The 18,820-nt window shown below is 51.8% G+C and overlaps 1 protein-coding gene across 3 annotated transcripts; it reads left to right on the forward strand.

Moving 5' to 3' along the window:
* Positions 1-3,047: 3,047 nt before the first annotated feature.
* On the forward strand, positions 3,048-18,750 carry FEZ1 (fasciculation and elongation protein zeta 1). Of its 3 annotated transcripts, none has more exons than XM_080567901.1 (10): positions 3,048-3,174; positions 6,002-6,296; positions 10,384-10,480; positions 11,753-11,842; positions 12,485-12,698; positions 14,382-14,656; positions 16,163-16,243; positions 16,649-16,724; positions 17,525-17,590; positions 18,581-18,750. In XM_080567901.1, the coding sequence occupies exons 2-10, from the start codon at positions 6,022-6,024 to the stop codon at positions 18,595-18,597; spliced, it is 1,191 nt and encodes a 396-aa protein (XP_080424027.1). In that variant the 5' UTR covers positions 3,048-3,174; positions 6,002-6,021; the 3' UTR covers positions 18,598-18,750. The 3 variants fall into 3 exon arrangements, with proteins under 3 accessions (XP_080424027.1, XP_080424028.1, XP_080424029.1); XM_080567902.1 differs by having other exon boundaries at positions 14,385-14,656; XM_080567903.1 differs by lacking the exon at positions 6,002-6,296 and having other exon boundaries at positions 3,137-3,174; positions 11,705-11,842.
* The last annotated feature ends 70 nt before the right edge of the window (positions 18,751-18,820 follow it).

Genomic DNA, 18,820 nt, shown 5'->3' on the forward strand with positions numbered 1-18,820 from the left:
TTACAGTAAACATTTTCCAGAAATGGGATAAATCTCCCACCTTCTCTTTCCCATTCCAATGCATTTTTAAACTGTAGAAAAGTTCAAACCTCCTTTAACAAAAATATACTTTTTAGATCTATACGGATTCCTTTGCAGTTGATTCCTTGGCTCAAGACCCAGGGAGACATCAGCAAGGCTCCTTGTGGTGCGTTGATCATGGCTGGCCACCAGGTGCCCAGCACGCCACTCTCTCCTCCCTGTCCCCATAGAGGGAGAAAATGCAACGGAAGAGCTCATGGGTTGAGATAAGGACAATTACCATCATGGGCAAAACAGGCTCGACTTAGGGAAGGTTAGTTAATCTATTGCTTATTAATAAGGGAGCAGAACAGTGAGAACTAAAATATAACTAACACACCTTCCTCCCAGCCTGCTTCTTCTCAGGCTCAACTTCCATCTCAGTCCTTGTAGCTCCTCCTGCACTGAGCTGGGGTTTCCTTTCCTTTCCTAACCCTGCTCTCCCAGAGCCCTCACAGCTCTACGCAAGGGTTTTTGGAGCTTGTCTGAATGGTCTCTGGTTGCTCAGGGAAAGCTTTAAGCCATGGCAAGGGGATTGTTTGCTCCAGAGATCTTCTAGAGCACTTGTATCCAAAGGAAGTGCAGGAAGAAAATATTAGTTCTCCTATTTGTATTGAATTTTTATCAAAAAAATGAGAAAATAAAATGGCGTGCATGTCAGAGGGGTCTGTGGGATGCCACGCGCTTGGTGTCCTGGGGTCTCGTGCTCACAGCGTGGCGGGGACAGCAGTGGTGCCCTTGCTGGTTTGCTTGCTTTCAGCCTGTTATGACTCACTGTGCTTTGTGTTCGGTGGATTTACGGATCGTGTTTCTTAGTGGTAGCTACACTGTCCTCGAACTGCGTATTGAAGATACGACTGACAATGCCAGTGCAGACAGGCAGTGAGGAAGCAGCAGAGCTGGCACTTCTCTCCTCAGAGGAAATCTTTGTCAGCCACATGACGGGGTAAAAGCAACAATGATCTAATGAGATCTGACAAGAATTCGGCCATAAATATTCAAAATTGTCAAGAAGGCTGTTTGAAATATGGATTTACATAACCCTTCCCCTAACGGTGTATTGTGCCTGAAGACGTGAGCTAATGATGGTGTGAAGCCACCACAACCAGCAATGAGCATCCGGGACGGAGACAAGCTGCTTCAGTCTCTTCAGCGATGCATGACGCTGCGCATATTCAAACCACTATTTCGCAAAATTTCCCTAAGCTTAATGATCAATATTTTGGAGCCTTTTTCGAGGTTTCTTATGCAAGGCAAAAAGCCATGTACTGGTGGAGAAACCTTTGTTCTTCCTGCCGCAGTAAAAACAGGTGAGATAATGAATGGAAAGCGATTTGGTGACACGCTGAAGTGCATGCCTTTGCCTGCAAATGTTTCTGGGAGGCGCTCAGGAAGCGCTCCTGGGGATCAGAAGAAAGATGAGGCACAAATGACAGGGTGCAGGAGACATGCGGTACAGCTGGGTGAAAGTACCAACGTCTGTGGCCTTGTCTGGTGGCATTTGCTGGGTTCTGCTTCAACAGCAAAGTGCTCGAAGAAGGGCTCTGGTGGGCCAGTGAAGGAAAGACCTGGGGAGAGGACTGGTTCTCAACAGTAAATGATTTCTTTAACAAAACAGTGTTTCACAGCAAAACTCTGTCAGTGTAACTGCTGGTGGAGTGGCTGCTGTGACCAGAATTAAAAAACGTGCTAGGGTGAGGTTACAGGGACAGGGACACAGCGAGAAGTCACCCCCAGCCCTGGACAAGCTAGCGCAGCAAAGGTCTTGGAGCTAGAAGTTCCCAGGGGATGTCACGGATGTGGTTAACTTCATAAAATAAAGTGAATAGGACAGGGCAGGGCAGGGCAGGGCAGGGCAGGGCAGGACAGGACAGGACAGGACAGGATAGGATAGGATAGGATAGGATAGGATAGGATAGAATGGAACCGAACGGAACAGAACAGAAAAAATAAAATGCACCAAGTCCTTTACATAGTCAGATTTTCACAATGCTTTAATCATGAAATGAGAAAGGAAAATGGAAATCCATTGTACCACCCAGAGGTTTGCTGGTTTTCTCATGGCAAAGTGCTTCAAAGAGCTGTTGAACTGGAAAATGCAGCTTTTCTTCCCCAAAAGGCCAGTGCTCCTGGTGTGCTGAGCTCTTCTGCGAGGACAAGCAGCTGTCATGAGCGTGATGTGTCATCTACACAAGCTCTCACATCCATAGCCTTAAAACCTTGGCAACCGAATTTTCTAACCCATTAAAAATCTTCCGTTTTCAGTGCGTTTTGAACCCATTTTTTAAAACAAACAAACAAAACCACAAGACCTTCACAATAGTCCGCAAGACCGATCGGTCGACAGCAGGGAGGATGGAAATTTCCAGCTGAATTCTGACAAAAACCACCGCAAAATTGCTGGAGGGGATTGGAAAACGAGTATCGGGATGCAGCAAGCACAGCGACGGCGCGCGGCCCCCCTCGGGACCCAGCATCGGACCTCGGAGCGGGTGCGGGAATTGCTGCACCACCACCCGCTGAGCCAAGGTTGTAAGGGATGAGGATGCGGCCGCTTTGCAGAACCGGATATTTTCGGGGGATATTTTTGAGGACAAAGGGGCGGGTTGTACCACTGAGAATTTTTTAAGACGTTATTTCCTCTTCGTCTCGTCGGTTTTTATACCTTTTTTTTTTTTGGGTCTGCTTTCATAATGGCTGCAATGTATGCATACGCTTGGGCAAGAGCATGAATAAATAAATGTATATATGGGGGGGGGGGCGAAAATCGCGTGTTGGTGGGGGTGCACGACCCCCCAAAAGGCTGGGGACCTCTGCTGCGGCTGCGAGGAGGGGGAGGAGGAAGAAGATGAAGCCGGGGGGGGTGAGGATGAAGGTGAGGATGAAGGTGAGGATGAAGGTGAGGATGAAGGGGAGGAAGACGGGGGGGGGGGGATGCAGCCGGGGCTCTGCTGGCCCCGCTCCCCCTCCCCTTGCCCTTCCCCGGGGGGCGGGCGGGCGGCTACGCTCCTGATGACGTCACCCCCACCCCCCCTCCCCGATCGGCGCGTGCGCAGCTCGTCCCCCGCCCCCCCCCCAGACCCCCCCCGGCGCGCGGAGGATGCGGGGCCGCAGGTGGGTGCGGGGACGGGGGGCACGGAGCACCCCCCCCCCGGGGTGCGCTGCGGGCAGTGCGGGCTTCATGGGGCCGCACGGGCCGGGGGGGGGATTTGGGGTGCGGCCGGGGGGGGTGACCGCGGTGGGGGGGCGCACGGGGCGTTGACATTGCGTGGAAGCGCGGGGAGGGGGGGAGGGGTTGCTTTTGGGGTGCGGCTCGGTGCTTTGCGCCCCCCACCCCACCCGGGGGGCAGGCGAGCGTTGCGGGGCGCAACGTTGCGGGGAGGGGTTGGGGGGGGAGAATCGAGGGGCGAGCTCGCGGGGGGGGGGGGGGGGGCGGCTCGCACCGCAGCGGTGCGTGGGGGGGTGCCCCCTTTCCTGCGCCCCCACCCCCGGGGCTGGGGGGTGCGTTGGGCGTTGCGGGGCCGTGCACGAGGTGTGGGGGGGGTGCAGCCCGGGGGGGCGTCGGGCCGTGGTGCGTTGTGGGAGGGGGGGCTTCTTCGCGGGGGTGGGGGGCACCAGGGCGCTGCGTGCCCCGGGGGTGCCCGGTGCGCATCAGCATCCGTGCAGGGGTGGTGCACCGGGCGCTGCGCACGCGCTGCGCGGGGAGGGGGGGCACGAAGCAGGGGGAGGTGATTTGGGGCTGTGGAGGCGTTTTGGGGTGCATCGGGGGTGGTGGGTGCAGGGGGCGCATGCACAGAGCTGCACGTATGGGGGGGGTTGCTGGCGGGGGGCGTGCATGCGCACTGCACGAGTGCAGGCGTGTGCATGCAACGGGGAGCTCGGGGTGGGGGCAGACAAGGGGGTGGATGTGAAGGGTGCACGGGGCACACGTACAGTGCGTGGGATGGGGCTGCATGCATGTACAGCAGCGCTTGCATGTACAGCAGTGCATCCATGTACAGTGGTGCACACACAGGAAGGCGCGTGTGTGTGCAGTGTGTGCTCACACCCCTGTGCGTGCAAACACGCTTTGCACGTACCCCCGAGCATGCATGCAGCATGTGCACTGTGCATGCATGCACCTTCACGCACACACACCCGTAAGGGTGCGCCCCATGCCTGTATGTGCGCACTGTGCCTGCATGCTCGGGGCTGCATGTGTGCAGAGCTGCAGGCAGGCACAGGAGGTACCTGCTCAGTGCACACGTCTGAGGCACAACATCACCCATGGGGTATGCATGTCCCTGGTGAATGCATGCAGCGGTGTGTGTGTGTGCATGCATGGGGACACGTGTGCGTGGAGGTGTGTGCATATGTGCACAGGGCTCACTTACATCTGTGTGTGCATGTACTCCTTGCACATGTGCACCCTGACACTCATGCACCCCCCAAAATGCATGCAGCACATGTATGCACAGTGCACAGGTGCACCCTCATGTGCATATGCCCCTGTGCAGGTGTGCCCCCCTCCGGACATGGGGGTGCACGCATGCACAGGGGTGTGTGCCTATAGGGTACTTATGGGATGCTACTAAGATGCTATCAGGGGGTTACTAAAATGCCATTAGGATACAGTGAAGATAGCGTTAGGGTACTTCCTGGATGGCACTAAGGTACTGGCAGGATACTATGTGGAGGCTATCTAGGTACTGTGAGAGCACCAGTAAGGTGCTGTATGGAGCAGGGCACAACCAGGATGCTGTCAGAACACTGCTGAATTATTACCAGGATCTTTCCTGGGATGATAGTGCAATACTATTGGGGCATTAGGAAGGTGCCACTGGGGTAGTGCTAACATACCTTCAGGGTACTCTCAAGATACTACAAATGATAGCGTTAAGATGCTTTTGGTGTAATAATATGGCAGGACTAGGACATTCTCAGGATACTACCAGGATCTTACTGAGATACAGTGGACACACTAGTAAGATTATCAGGACCTTATAAAGTACCACCACGATACTTTCAGGACTCTACTAGTAATTTATTGCTAGAATCCTATCAGGATACTACTGAGATTCTGTCAGGGCACTACTAAGATATTACTAGGATATTATTGGAACTCTACAAAAATGCTTTCAGCACGTTGATAAGACACTATGAAGGTACTACTGAGATATCAGTAGAATATTCACAAGAAAGCACTAAAATAATACGTATCTGGATTTTACATTGCACTACTGAGATACTATCAGGATACTGCTAACATACCAGCCATATACTGTTAGGATCCTATCAGGTACTACTGTGATACTTTCAGGACACTATTAAGATATGACCAGGATGCTATCAGGATGCTCCTGACATAGAATCAGGGTACTGCTATGATACTGTCACAACACTGATAAGGTGCTTTCAGTACAGAACTCAGTTTTTAGTAGGATGCTGTCAGGATGCTACTAGGGGGGATACTTCTGAGATACTACTAGGGAATGAGAAAAAGTAGTGGTAAGGTGCTTCTGGCATACTATCGGGGCAACACGAGCTTAGGATACTGTCAGAACATTGCTGATAACTAGTATGATACTTTGATGCCACTACTAAGGTACTAGTGATATAGTAGGAGGATACTACTGAGATACTAAAAGTTCAGTAATAAAGCTGGTGATGTGATACTGTTGACTTACTGTCAGGGTAGCAGTAAGATACTCTGGGGGCTTTTAAAATACTTTGCTACTAATTATGTTGGGATAGTACTTAGAGACAATCAGCATATTACTATAGCACTACTAAGATGCTATGAAGACAGTAGTAAGATGCTGTAGGGATGCTGCTGTTACCCCTGGGACACTACTAGCCCTGTACTGGGATTACAGCCAGCAAAGTGCAAGCAAAGGGAATTGGGAGCCCAGCTGGCGTGACCCTGAGCAGCAGGAGCCTCACAGGTGCCCTCTCCCCACAGCTAAGGCGGGGGCAAGGAGGATGGAGGCACCCCTGGTAAGCCTGGAGGAGGAGTTCGAGGAGGGGCCTGGGGACGATGGGGGAACCCCCCGGCGCACTGCGGACCCAGCGCTGGCTGAGCTGGAGAGCTTCTCAGCTGAGATGATGAGCTTCAAGTCGATGGAGGACCTGGTGCAGGAGTTCGATGAGAAGCTCACTGTCTGCTTCCGCAACTACGACGCCGCCACCGAGGGCCTGGCCCCTGTGCGGGGCCGCCTGCAGGCGCAGGAGGAGGAGGAACGCCTCCAGGACGAGGAGTGAGTAAGGCCCCTTCCTCCCGGGGATGCCTGCCTCCGCACCCCTGTGGAGTCTGGCTCCCTGCATTGCAGCATGGTCATGCAGTGTGCCGAAGTAATGGTGTAGTAACCTGTGAGTAAGCCCCCTTGGGGCCTGTGTGCCTTCTTGAACCCTTGAGAGGCTTCTTCCACATGCAGCCCAACCCCTCACATCATGGCAAACCTGTGCAGTAGCGTGGAGTAGCTGTGTAGTATCCTATGAGTAGGGCACTGTTGGGCCTGCATGCCTCCTTGCAACGTTATGAGATGCACACATGCTGCCCCAGCACACAAACCAGCCTCCACCACTGCAGCATGGTTAATGCAGTACATCAGAGTAACAACATTGTATCCTATGAGTAAGGCACCACTGGGGCCTATGCACTCCTTGCATGCTCACAAGATGCCCTCTGCATGCAAGTCACACCACTGCATTGCAGCATGATCATGCAACACCTTGGAGTAGCTGTGTAGTATCCTATGAGTACATACAGCAGGGTGCCCCATATGGCATTGCAATGGGCCACAGCAGGCCCAGGCTTTGTGAGTGCAGCAGGGGGTGGGTAAGTGTAAACTTAGAGTAAGGTGTGAGTAGGGCTCAGCCTCCTCCTTTCAACATGCAAGCAGTGCACCAAGGCGGGGCAGCCAGTCTGGGAATCTGGGGCAAAATCTGCCCAGCCTTGCCTATTTGGCCCAAAACGGTGGCATTTGCACTGAAATCTTAATTTTCCTTAAAAACCTTTTTTTGTTGTTGCAAAAATGCCGTTTGGGGGCAGAATTTGCCTTTTTTTTTTTTAGTGGTGTTTGTCTATAAACGCCTTTCTAGTGGATTTTTTGTGTGTGTTTAATTGGGATTATTCCCCAGGCTGCAGTTCCTAATGCTGATTTTTCAGCAAGCGAAGTGGTTGTTTTCAACCCCAAAGCTCCCAAATCTCTTTCTTTTCTTTTCTTTTCTTTTCTTTTTTTTTTTTTTCAGAGAAAAATCAGTAGTTTTTCAGAGAAAAAATGCGTTTTGGCCTGGTGCCGGGAGCGCCGCGCTGTCGCCGGCAGCCGGCCCACGGTGCTGCTTTGTGCTGCTTATTGTGTCGTTTTGGGTCAGTTTGGGCAAAACAGGCTTTTTTTTCCCCACTCTTGAATGAGCCCTGTGTGCGTGGGTGGGGGATGGGCTGTGGCCTTAAAGGCACCATTTTCCACTAATTATTAACCAATTATTGCCATAATTAACCCAGAAATCTCCTTCCATTGCTTGCCTGGTTCTGCAAGGTGCTGTCCCTTTAAAAGCAGAAAAAAAAAAGCAGATTTGGGGAATAATCACTTGCTTTTTCCTTATTTGTTGCATTTTTGCTAAAACTGGGAATATATATTTTTTTAATGTGCATTTTTGTGTATTGATTTGTGAAATATATGAATAAGGGGGAAATTAAGGTCAGGCAAGGAGGGGGATGAGATGAGTTCCCAAGATGGATGTTTTTGTCGTTGGTTGGGGGCTGGGGGCATTTGGGGAGGGGCGAGCTGTTTTGGGATGGTTTAGGGGGAATTGGGATGTGTGTGGATGTGGCACTGTGTTGGATGGAATGGACTAAAACTGCAGTTTGTCGTGGTGGGAAAATGGCTGGTTTTGCCTAAATTTAGGGGGGGAGGTGTCAAGACCTGGGAAAATGCACGGGGGTTGGTGTTCTAACCTTGCCTTTTTCCCCATTTTTTACCTTTTTCCCCGTGTTGCCACTTTTCAGCTCTTTTTCCCCTCTTCTCCCATATCCAGTTTTCCCTATTTTTTTTCACTTAATCCCCATTTTATGCCTTTTTATCCATTTGCCCTTTTCCACGTACTCACTTTTTTTCTTACATTTTCATTTTCCTCAATTCCCTTCCCCCCATTTTTCCCTTTTATCCCTTTTCTCCTTCTTTTTCCCATTTTCCTCCTTCCACTGTCTAACCTCATTCTCCATTTTCCCAATTTTCCTTTCTTCCCACTTTTCTCTACTTTGCCATTTTCCCCTTTTTTGCCTCTTTTCTCATTTCTTTCCATTTCCCGTCTTTTATTCCCATTGTCCTTTCCATTTTTCTGCCCTTTCCTCCTTTTTACCTCATATATCTTTTTTTTCTCTTTTCTTCGTTTTCCCTTTTTCTCCCCTCTACCTTCCCTCTCCTTTTCCCCATGCACCTTTTGTTTTGGTGAAATGGGGCCAAATCGGTCCAGCCCTGCGGGGGAATGTGGGGCGCACACGTTAGTGGTGCAGAAGAGGTGGCCGGGGGCTCCGGGCAGCTGCTGCATAAAGGCCGTGGTTTGGGGTGTTTAGGGCAGTTTTGTGGAGTGACTTGCGGTATGTTCAGGGCCATGTTTCGTATATTTTTTTCTAGATTTTTTTTTGTCTGTTTCAATTCATTTTGGAGTGTTAGATGAATTTTGGGGTGTTCCATTCCAGGGCTGTTTTGCGGGGTGGCTCCAGGCATTTCACTGCTGTGTTCTGGGGCGGCAAATCAGTGTATTTTGGGAGGCTTTGAGGTTTTTTTTGTTTGTTTGTTTGTTTTCAGGGTATCACAGCTGTGTTTTGGGGTGTTCCAGGGCAGTTTTGGAGGGTTTCAGGGCATCAGGGCAGTGAATCTGGACAGTTTTGCTGTCACTTGGTGCAGTTTTGGGTTATTTCAGAGCAGTGTCTTTGGGTGTTCCAGGTCCAATTTTGGGGGAATTTCAGGGCAGTTTTGGAGGTGATTTAGTTTTTTTTTCAGGGTGACAGTTTGGGGTGCTTCAAAAGGGCATTTTGGGGCACTATGGGGTGTTGTGGCTGCATTTTGAGGCATTTCAGCATGATGCAGGACAGCATTTTGGGGAAGTTTTGAAGCATTTTGGACGTTGCAGAAGCTTTTCGGGGTGTTGCGTTTCTATCGTTGTCTTTTGGGGCAGTTGGAGATGTTCTGGAGCAGAGCAGTGGCATTTTGGGTTGTTTCAGAACAGTGTTTTGGTGCTTCCAGAACAGATTTCTGAGGCATTCTAGAAATCATCTTAGTTTTAGGGCAACATTTCGGGACATCATTTTTTGATTCTTCTAAGAGTGGCATTTTGGGGTGTTTTGGGGTGTCAGGGCACTATGCTGGGGCACTTGAGAGTGCTTTGGGATACTGTTAAGAGATAGAATTTTAAGATATACAAAGATGTTCTGCTGCAGCATTTTGGGGCATTTTGGAGCGTTTCAGGGCAGTGTTTCGGAACAGCATTTTGTGAAATTTCTGGGTGTTCAAAGGTTGTGTATTGGAACATTTTGGGGCATTTGAGAATATTTATGGTTGTTTCGGGGTGGTGTTTGGGAGCATTGCAGGGTGGCACTTTGGGCCGTTTTGGAGTATCTTGCTTTTGGGGGCATTTGGGCGTAATGTTTCAGAATGACATTTTGGGACATTTCGGTGCATTTGGGTGGGGTTGGGTTGATGCATTTTGAGGCATTTCATGGTATTTTGGAGTGTTTTGGGCAGTGTCTCTGTGGAGCATTTTGGGGTGTTCCAGAGCAGCATTTTGAGATCCTTTGGGGCTTTTCAGAGTGTCTTGGGACATCTCAGGGCTTTGAGGCAGTGTTCTAGTGCAGCATTTTGGAGCATTTCTGGGGCTTTAGGGACTTCCAATTTTTTGGGGGGACATTTCAGGGCATCAGGGCAATGTTTTGGGGTGGTATTTGGGGATATTTAGGAGTGATTTAGGATGGTGTTTTGGGGCGTTTAGGGTCATTCGGAGCATTGCTGTGGCTTTTTGGGGGTGAAGTTACAAAATAGTGTCTTGGGGGCATCACAAGTGTTGGGGTACTTTGGGATATTTCAGGGCAGTATTCCAGAATGATATTTTGGGATGTTTTAGGGTGTTCTGAGGCAGCATTTTGGGTGCTTTGGGATGTTTTGTGCATCTGAGTGACGTTTCAGGTTGTTTCCAGGCATCATTTTGGGGCATTTCTGGGTGTTCTGGGGCTGCATTTGAGGCATTTCGTCATGGCATTTCAGGATGGCTGTCTGGGACGCAGTGCTTCTTTGGGGCATTTTGGGCCATTTTGGCAATTGCCGCTCACCACCCACCTCCCTGCAGGGTCTGGGACGCCCTCACTGATGGCTTCGCCCCCCGGGACTCCCCCCGACCCTGGCTGCACCCTGAAGCTGAGGCCCCCGATGGCACCGACCCCCAGGTATGGCTGTGGCACTCTTAACACCCTAAAACCCTCCTGTCCCCACGTGAGCCCCAGTGATGATTGACAGTTGTCAATCAGCCCCAAGGCTTAGCAACCATCAGGGAAGGAGCTGAGACAGGGTGCTTCAGACCACCCAGAAATGGTGTATCTGGGGCGGCTGTTCTTTCATGCAGTACCAATGACAATTGCACTAAAACGGTCAAGATTTAAGTGCTTGGTTTGGCAACCTGGTCCCTGCCAATCTGTCCCTAAGCTGGGGGTAAGGTGGTGTATTTTGGAGGGAGAAAATAGCATTTACTTCTTTGTAGTGAGTTTGTGCTGTGAGTAGCTGTGTTTGGGATTGTGGGAGGGCAGTAAAAATGTCCCCAAACCCACTGAATTAAGCCCATTTGGATGTCACACAACCTGTCACTAGAGAAGGTGGGAGAAAGTCCATTTCTTGATTTATTTTCTGCTAAAAAAATAGCAAAATAACCTTTGAAAGATAGTAAAAAAGATGTCTCCCCATCCAACATCTTCGTTGTTCACCCCCCTATCCAGCATCCCTCTCCGACATCTCCCTGCCTAATGTCCCCATCCAACATCTCCATCCAGCCTCTCCCCATTTAACGTTTCCATCCCACGTCCAACATCTCCCCTTCCGACGTGTTCGTTATCTCTCCATCCAACGTCTTTTTCCGACATCCCTCTGCTTCTCTCAGTCCAATGTCTCCATCCAATGTCTCCCCATCCAGTGTCCACATCCATTGGCTTCTTCCATTCCCCTCCAATATCTCACTATCATTTCCCCATCCAATGTCTCCATGCAACATCTCTACGTGCTGTATCTTCGTCAAACTTGTCCCCATCCATCATTTTCACCCAGCATCACCATATGAAGTCCCCATCCAACATCATCTCCCTGTCCAACATCCCCACCCAGCATTTCTGTCCAACATTTCCATCCAACACACGGCTGTCTGGTGTCCCCATCCAGTATTCTCAAACGAGGTTTCCATCTAACATCTCCTAAGGCAACGTCTCCATCCAACACCCTGATCCAGTGTCTCCCATCCAATGTCTCCCTGTCCTACCTCCCCATCCAGCATCTCCCCATCCGTTGTCTCCATCCAATATCTCCCCAATGCAGACCCTGCAGGTAGCGCGTCCCCAGAGCTGTGGCTCCCTGGCAGCTCTCCCCATGAGCTGTGGGGGCCATGTCTGTGTCTGTGCCTGCACCAGGCGGTGTCCGTGGTGCCACCGGGGCCACCCAGCTTGTGTCTCCTGCAGCTTTGTGAGAAGGAAGAGGAGGAGGAGCTTGCTGAGAGGAGCGAGCATGACTCAGGCATCAATGAGGAGCCACTGCTGACGGCTGAGCAGGTACCCTCAGCCCCTGTGGGTACCCAAACATCCAAGTGTGCCCATAACACTGGGCTCGCATCCCCCAGGACAGCCTCAGCCCACCCCAGCCCCATGGCTGTATGCTCAAAGTGCAAAAAAGGCCAAATCCCATCATTTTGGAATGCTGTCCCCTCTCTGTGGGCAGGGGTGCAGGACACAGACGTGGGTTGCAAGGGGGAAGCCATATGCAGACGTACAGATGGGATGTGTGGGATGCAGAGCTGGAAATGGGGGTGCTGAAGTGGGGTGTGGGGTTTGGGCGCAGATGGGGATGTAGGGTGCACATACAAGATGTGAATGGGCAGCACAGTGCAGGTGCAGGATACCCATGTAGTGCGCAAGGTGCAGGTTTGGACTGGGGGGCAGATGGAGGGTGTGGGGACAAGTACGGGGTGCAGGATGGAGGATGCAACGTAGGGTGTAGGGAGCGGGATGCAGGTGTAGGTAAGGGATGCAGCTGCAGGATTCGTGGTGCAGACGTGAGATGGCGCAGCATGGTGCGGTGCAGGAGGAGGAGGAGGAGGGTGCAGGCAGCAGGGTGCAGGTGCAGGACAAGTGCAGGGTGCAGGTATGGAATGAGGTGGGGTGCAAAGTGCAACTGGAGGGCACAATGCCCCACAGGTCATCGAGGAGCTGGAGGAGCTGATGCAGAGTTCGCCTGACCCTGAGGCTGACCCTGACGGTGATGAAGATGAGGAGGAGGAGGAAGAGGAGGAGGAGGAGGAAGCTGAGGCTGATGCAGAGGGTGATAGTGGTGGTGGGGGCATGGAGCCCATCCTCCTGCGTGAGCTGCACACTTTCTCCCCCACCTTCAACAACAACTGCTCGCATGAAGGTACGGCCAGCAAGACCCAGGCCAGTCCCTTTTTGGGGGAAATTCCCACCAAATTGGGCAAACAAATCTCTCCAGGTTTCAGGGCTGGCTGGACCCAGTGTTTAAGCACTGTTTGGTCAGGAGGGGGCTCTTATAAAAAAATAAGCCCACGGAGATCTTGCTTTTAGTGTTGCATTAAGTGCACCCTGTGTGTCACCAAGCACACCACACATTTTGCAGAGTATCTCCTGCATTGTGCATTGTACTAAATGCCTTTTGCTAAATGCATGTAGTGCATTTCTCTAAAACATTTTGCAAAACACTGTGCCATTCATTAAATGTGCTATACCTTGCACTGTTATCACCATCTTTTCTCCATGTATACCAAGCATTTTGCTAAACATACCATGCAGTTCATTAAATAACCTGTGTATTTTGCAAAAATGTCTTATGTGTCCTGCGCTCTTGCATCCTGCATTTCAGTAACTGCACTTTCCTCATGACACAATGCATGTGACTGCATGCAGCAGACTCTTCTCTGATCCGTGGATGGTGCATTTTCCTGATTTCACTGTGCATTTTACTGAATGTTTTGTGCACCTCCCTGAATGCACCGTGCCACTAAATGCACTGTGCACCATCCATAATGTGTGGAAAACTTTTTGGTGCTTTTCAGTAATTGCACTAGGTTTTTTCCCCCTTAAAGCACCATGCATGCATTTCACTAACTGCATGGAGAGTTTCATTAATCTCATCGGGCATTTTGCTAATTGCACTGTGTACTCCCCTAATTGCACATAGTACATTTCATTTATTGCACCATGCATGTCAGTAATTGCACCAAGCAACTCTGTAATTGCTCTGGGCATTTAATTTATGACACTGGGCATTTCAATAATTGTACTATGACAGTGTTGGGTGTTCCAATAAATGCACTGTGCATCTTCATAATCACAACACATTAAAAAAGTTTCAATGTGCATTTCACTAATTGCACTGTGCATTTCATTAATTGCCTCTGTGGAATTTTACTTAATGTCGTGTATGTTCAAATAATGCTTGTCACTAATTGCACCATGTGTTTCACTAATGCACTATGCCTTTCACTGATTGCACCAGGGATATCACTGACTCTGTGCATTGCACTAATTGCAACAAGCATACCAACAACTGCACGGGGCATTGCCGAATTGCACCGTGCATTGCACTAGTTGCACTAGACATTGCTCTATCGCACCGTGCATTGCACTTACTGCACTAGACATTGCTGTATCACACCGTGCATTGCACTAACTGCACTAGACATTGCTGTATCGCACCGTGCATTGCACTAACTGCACTGGGCATTGCTGAATCGCACCGTGCATTGCACTAATTGCACTAGACATCGCTGTATTGCACCATGCATTGCACTTAACTGCACTGGGCATTGCCAAATCGCACCATGCATTGCACTAATTGCACTGGACATTGCTGTATCGCACCATGCATTGCACTAACTGCACTGGCATTGCCGAATTGCACTGGGCATTGCACTAATTGCGCTGGTCATTGCTGTATCGCACCGTGCATTGCACTAATTGCGCTGGACATCTTACCATTTGCACTGGGCGGCCCAGTAATTGCAGAGTGCATGTCACTAATGGTGCAGTGCATTTTGCAGTCGTGCAATGCGTGTCCCGTCTCTAACCGCCCCGCCGGCAGCAGGGCTGGAGCAGCTCTCAGCCGGGGAGCTGGTGGCGGCGGCAGGGCGGGCGGAGGCGGCGAGCCGGGCGCTGTCGGCGGAGCTGGTGGCACAGCTGGCGCGGCGGGACGAGCTGGCCTTCGAGAAGGAGGTGAAGACGGCGTTCATCGGGGCGCTGCTGGCGGTGCAGGGGGAGCAGCGGGAGCAGCGGGAGGCTGCTCGGCGTCGCCGCCGCGACCGGGGGCTGAGCCTGCAGGGGGGGCGCCCCGAACGCGGGGGACACATGCCCAGGAAGGTGGGAGATGCGGCGGCCGTGGGAGGGAGACGCAGGGGGACGGGGGAATGTGGGAACGGGAGGACATGGGATGGGAAGGGGGTCCATGGGATCCTGGGGATGTCGGAATGGGATATGGGGACGTTGGGACAGGGAAACATGGGGACATGGGACGGGATGTGGGGACATGGGACAGGGTGCGGTGAGGATGGGGGGATGGGATGGGGGGATGTAGGATCTTGGGGATGTGGGGATACAGGGACAGAGGGTGGTGAGCATGGGGGAAAAGGGGACGGGATTCAGGGAAAGTAGGGGTGAGATATAGGGACAGGGGGACATGGGAGGATGTGGGATCTGGAAGATGTTGGAATGGGATGTGGGGAAGTGGGGACGAGGAGGTGGGATGGGGGGACATGGCCACAGGGGACTGTGGGGACATGGGATAGGGTGGGATAGGATGAGGGGGATGTAGAATCCTGTGGATCTGAAGATAGGTTGTGGGGATACGGGGACAAGGAGCTGGGGACAGGGGGGCATGGGATGGGATGGGGGACCACAGGTTCCAGGAGATGTGGGGATGGGATGATGGGACAGGGGGAGGTAAGATCAGGGGGACATGGGCTCCCAGGGATGTGGGGATAGGGGATTCGGGGACATGGGGACAGGGGCAGGTAGAGACAAAGGGAGATGGGATGGGATGGGATGGGATGGGATGGGATGGGATGGGATGGGATGGGATGGGATGGGATGGGATGGGATGGGATGGGATGGGATGGGATGGGATGGGATGGGATGGGATGGGGGACATAAAATACTTGGAATAAGAGGAATACAGGGGAAGGTGGGAACATGGGGACATGGTATGGAACAAGGTGATATAGGAGAGGGGGAGGTGGGGACATGGGGGTAGGTGGATGAGGAATGGGATGGGATGTAGATATAAAATGGGACAGGGATGTGGAATGGGGGGACTTGGGATGAGGGCACATGGAATGGGGATGACATGGGACAGGATGGGGGACATGGGTCAGGGGCATGTGGGGATGGGATGTGGGGATATGGGGACTGGGGAGGTGGGGACAGGGGAACATGGGATGGGATGGTTGGACACAATCCAGGAGACGTGGGAATGTGATGGTGGGACATGGAATGGGGGCACGTGGGAAGGAATGGGGGCACATGGGGTTGGGGAGGTAGGAACTTAGGGACGGCATGGGGGGACATGAGGTTGGGCAGATGGGATGAGGGACAGGAGACGTGGACAATGCGTATGGGACAGGGAACATGAAGGGGTGGGATGGGAATGCTGGGATGGGGGGACATGGGACATGGAGAGGACACATGGAAATGGGATGTGGGGGCAGGTGGTTGTGGGGACGGGGGGCCACGGGCATAGAGGGGAGGGGGGACAGCAGGGCATGGGACAAGGCCATGGTGGGGACAGGGATGTGGGTCAGGGAGACGGGGACACTGGTGCCGAGGGAGGCGTGCAGGTGCCCGGGAGGTGACGGGGTGACGCGTCCCCAGCGCTTCAGCATGGAGGGCATCTCCAGCATCCTGCACTCCGGCCTGCGCCAGACCTTCGGCCCTGCCACCAACGAGAAGCAGGTGCTGCCTTTTTCCCGCCACATCGCCCAGATCTGTCCCCTTTCACCTGCCCTCTTGCACACCCTATTTCCCTGCATCCCCCAAACCCCATTTTCCCCTTTTAAAGTATTCTTTAATCTTACAGCTTTGCAACACACTTCTCCCTGCTTTGCAAATCCACCTTGCAAAATCATCTTTTTTCATCCACAAAATCCTCCCTTTATGTTTGGGCAGTTTTTGCAGCATCCAAATAATTCAATAGCCCCCAAATGTCTGCAAATTAAATGTGATTGCAGGAAAGTTGCAGACATACTTTGCATTTGTGCTTTCATGCCAATTTGGTGCAATTTGCATCATCGAGATGAACAAAAATTTATAGTTTTGTGGCATGAAGATGTTTCTGTGGTCATTTTTTCTGTTTTGCAGTACCTGAACACAGTGATTCCTTATGAGAAGAAGGGATCGCCCCCCTCCGTTGAAGACCTGCAGATGCTCACCAACAGTGAGTCCTCGCTTGGGCAGTCATTTTGCATCAGAATCAGCCATTTTGCATTGCTGCAAGACGGCCGATTTGGGGCACAAATATACATTGCTGCAGCACCTGTGATTTTTGCATTGTTGTAACACAGCCAGTTTTGGTTGCATCGTTGTAGTGCAGGAGGTTTGAGGTGCAATCAGCCATGTAACACCATTGCAACACAGCTGATTTGAGGGGAAAACACCCATTTGCATCACGGCAGTACAGCTGCTTTGGGGCACAATCACCATTTTACATCAATGCAGCATTGACAATTTTGGGGCACAGTTGTCTGATGTGCAGCATTGTGGATGCAATCCACAAAACCAATCTGGGGTGAAAATACCTCTTTTGCTTTGTGCCAGCACGGCTGATTTGGAGCACAGCTGTTTTTTGCATCACTGTGGTCCAGCCACAGTGGCAGACCCACTTTGCAACCCCCAACATGGCCTATTTGGGGTAAAATCGCCCATTTTGCATTGTTGTGCCCTGGCATATTTGGGGTACAATCACCCATTTTGCATCACTGCAGCACAGCTGATCTGCAGCAAGCCCCCATTTTTACACCCTACAAAAGTGCGAATTTGGGTGTGAAACACCCATTCTGCATCACCCCAGACTGGCTGATTGGGGGTGAAAAATGCTCATTTTGGATACTGCCATGCTTGGTGCTTTGTGGGAGACTCTGTCCGTGTCTCTGGTGACTTTTGGGACAGAGAGGGGGAATTTTGGAGGGGCATGTAGGGGCACAGGGGCTGGGCTCACGGCACTATTCCCCCTCGCAGTCCTGTTTGCTATGAAGGAGGGGAACGAGAAGGTGCCCACACTGCTGACGGATTACATCCTCAAAGGTACCTGCTGACCCTGCACATCCCCTGTGCATCCTCCGTACAGCCCCCGCACATTCCCTGTTTATCCTTGTGCATCCCTTGAGCATCCCTCATGCGTATCCCACACATCCCCTATGCACCCCTCATGCATTTCCCAGGTATCCTTTGTGCATGCTTGTGCCACTGTGCATCCACCACACTTCCCTTCTGCATCTCTTGTGCATCCTTTTTGCATGCCCTGCTCATCCCTCATGTATCCCCATGCATCCCTTACTCGTCTCCTGTGCATCCTGTGTGCATGCTTAAGGCCTGCAGGCCTTATGCATCCTCAGGCACCCTCGTTGTCCATTCTCCTTCATCCCCCTTGCACCCTTACGTTGTCCTTCTGCATCTTTCATGCACCCTCATGAACATCTCCTGTGCCTCCCTCCTTTTTATCCCTTGTGCATCCCCATTCATCCCATCTGCTAGGCATCTGTTGTACATCCCGTGTACCCTCTGCACCATCATCTGCCCCTTGCACATCCCCTGTGTCCCCTCATGCACCTCTTGTGCATGCCTTGTGCATTCCTCCTGCATCCCTTTCATGTTCCTCCCACATCCCCTGTGCATCCCATTTGCAGCCGCTGTGCAACCTCATGCAGCACTCATGCATGCTTGTGTACCCTTGTGCATCCTAGTGCACCCGTGCTCATGCATCCTTGGTGCACACTCATGCACTCTCGCGCATACTTGTGCATGTGAGCCCCTAAGTATGCTTGGGCTCCCCTGTGCACCCCCATGCATTTGCGCATACTTATGTGTCCTCATGCAACCTGGTGCACGCTCATGCATCACTGTACACCTTTACAAACCCTTGTGCATCTCTGCATGCTAGTGCACTCTTGTGCCTCCTGGTGCAAGCCTGTCCATCGTTGTGCACCCCTGTCTGCTTGTGCATCATCATGCAGCCCAGTGCAGCCTTGTGCACACCCGTGCACTGGCAAACGCCCACGGCCTCTCTCTTTGCAGTGCTCTGCCCAACCTGATGTGGCGCTGCCCTTGAGCTCCCCCCACCCCGGCGCCCCCCCAAAATGGGGGCCAAACACAAGGAAAACAGGTCGCCTGCGGCCCCCCTGCCCCACGCTCCCCCCCCCCGCCTTTGCACAGCTGGGAAATAAATAATTTGTTTCATTAATTAAGCAACTGTCCTCCAGTATCTTCTTTCCCTGCCTACAACGCTCACCGTGTTTTGCAGCTTTTAGATAGAAA

This window comes from Anser brachyrhynchus (assembly GCF_964034855.1).
Source record: "Anser brachyrhynchus genome assembly, chromosome: 25".
Lineage (NCBI taxonomy): Eukaryota > Metazoa > Chordata > Aves > Anseriformes > Anatidae > Anser > Anser brachyrhynchus.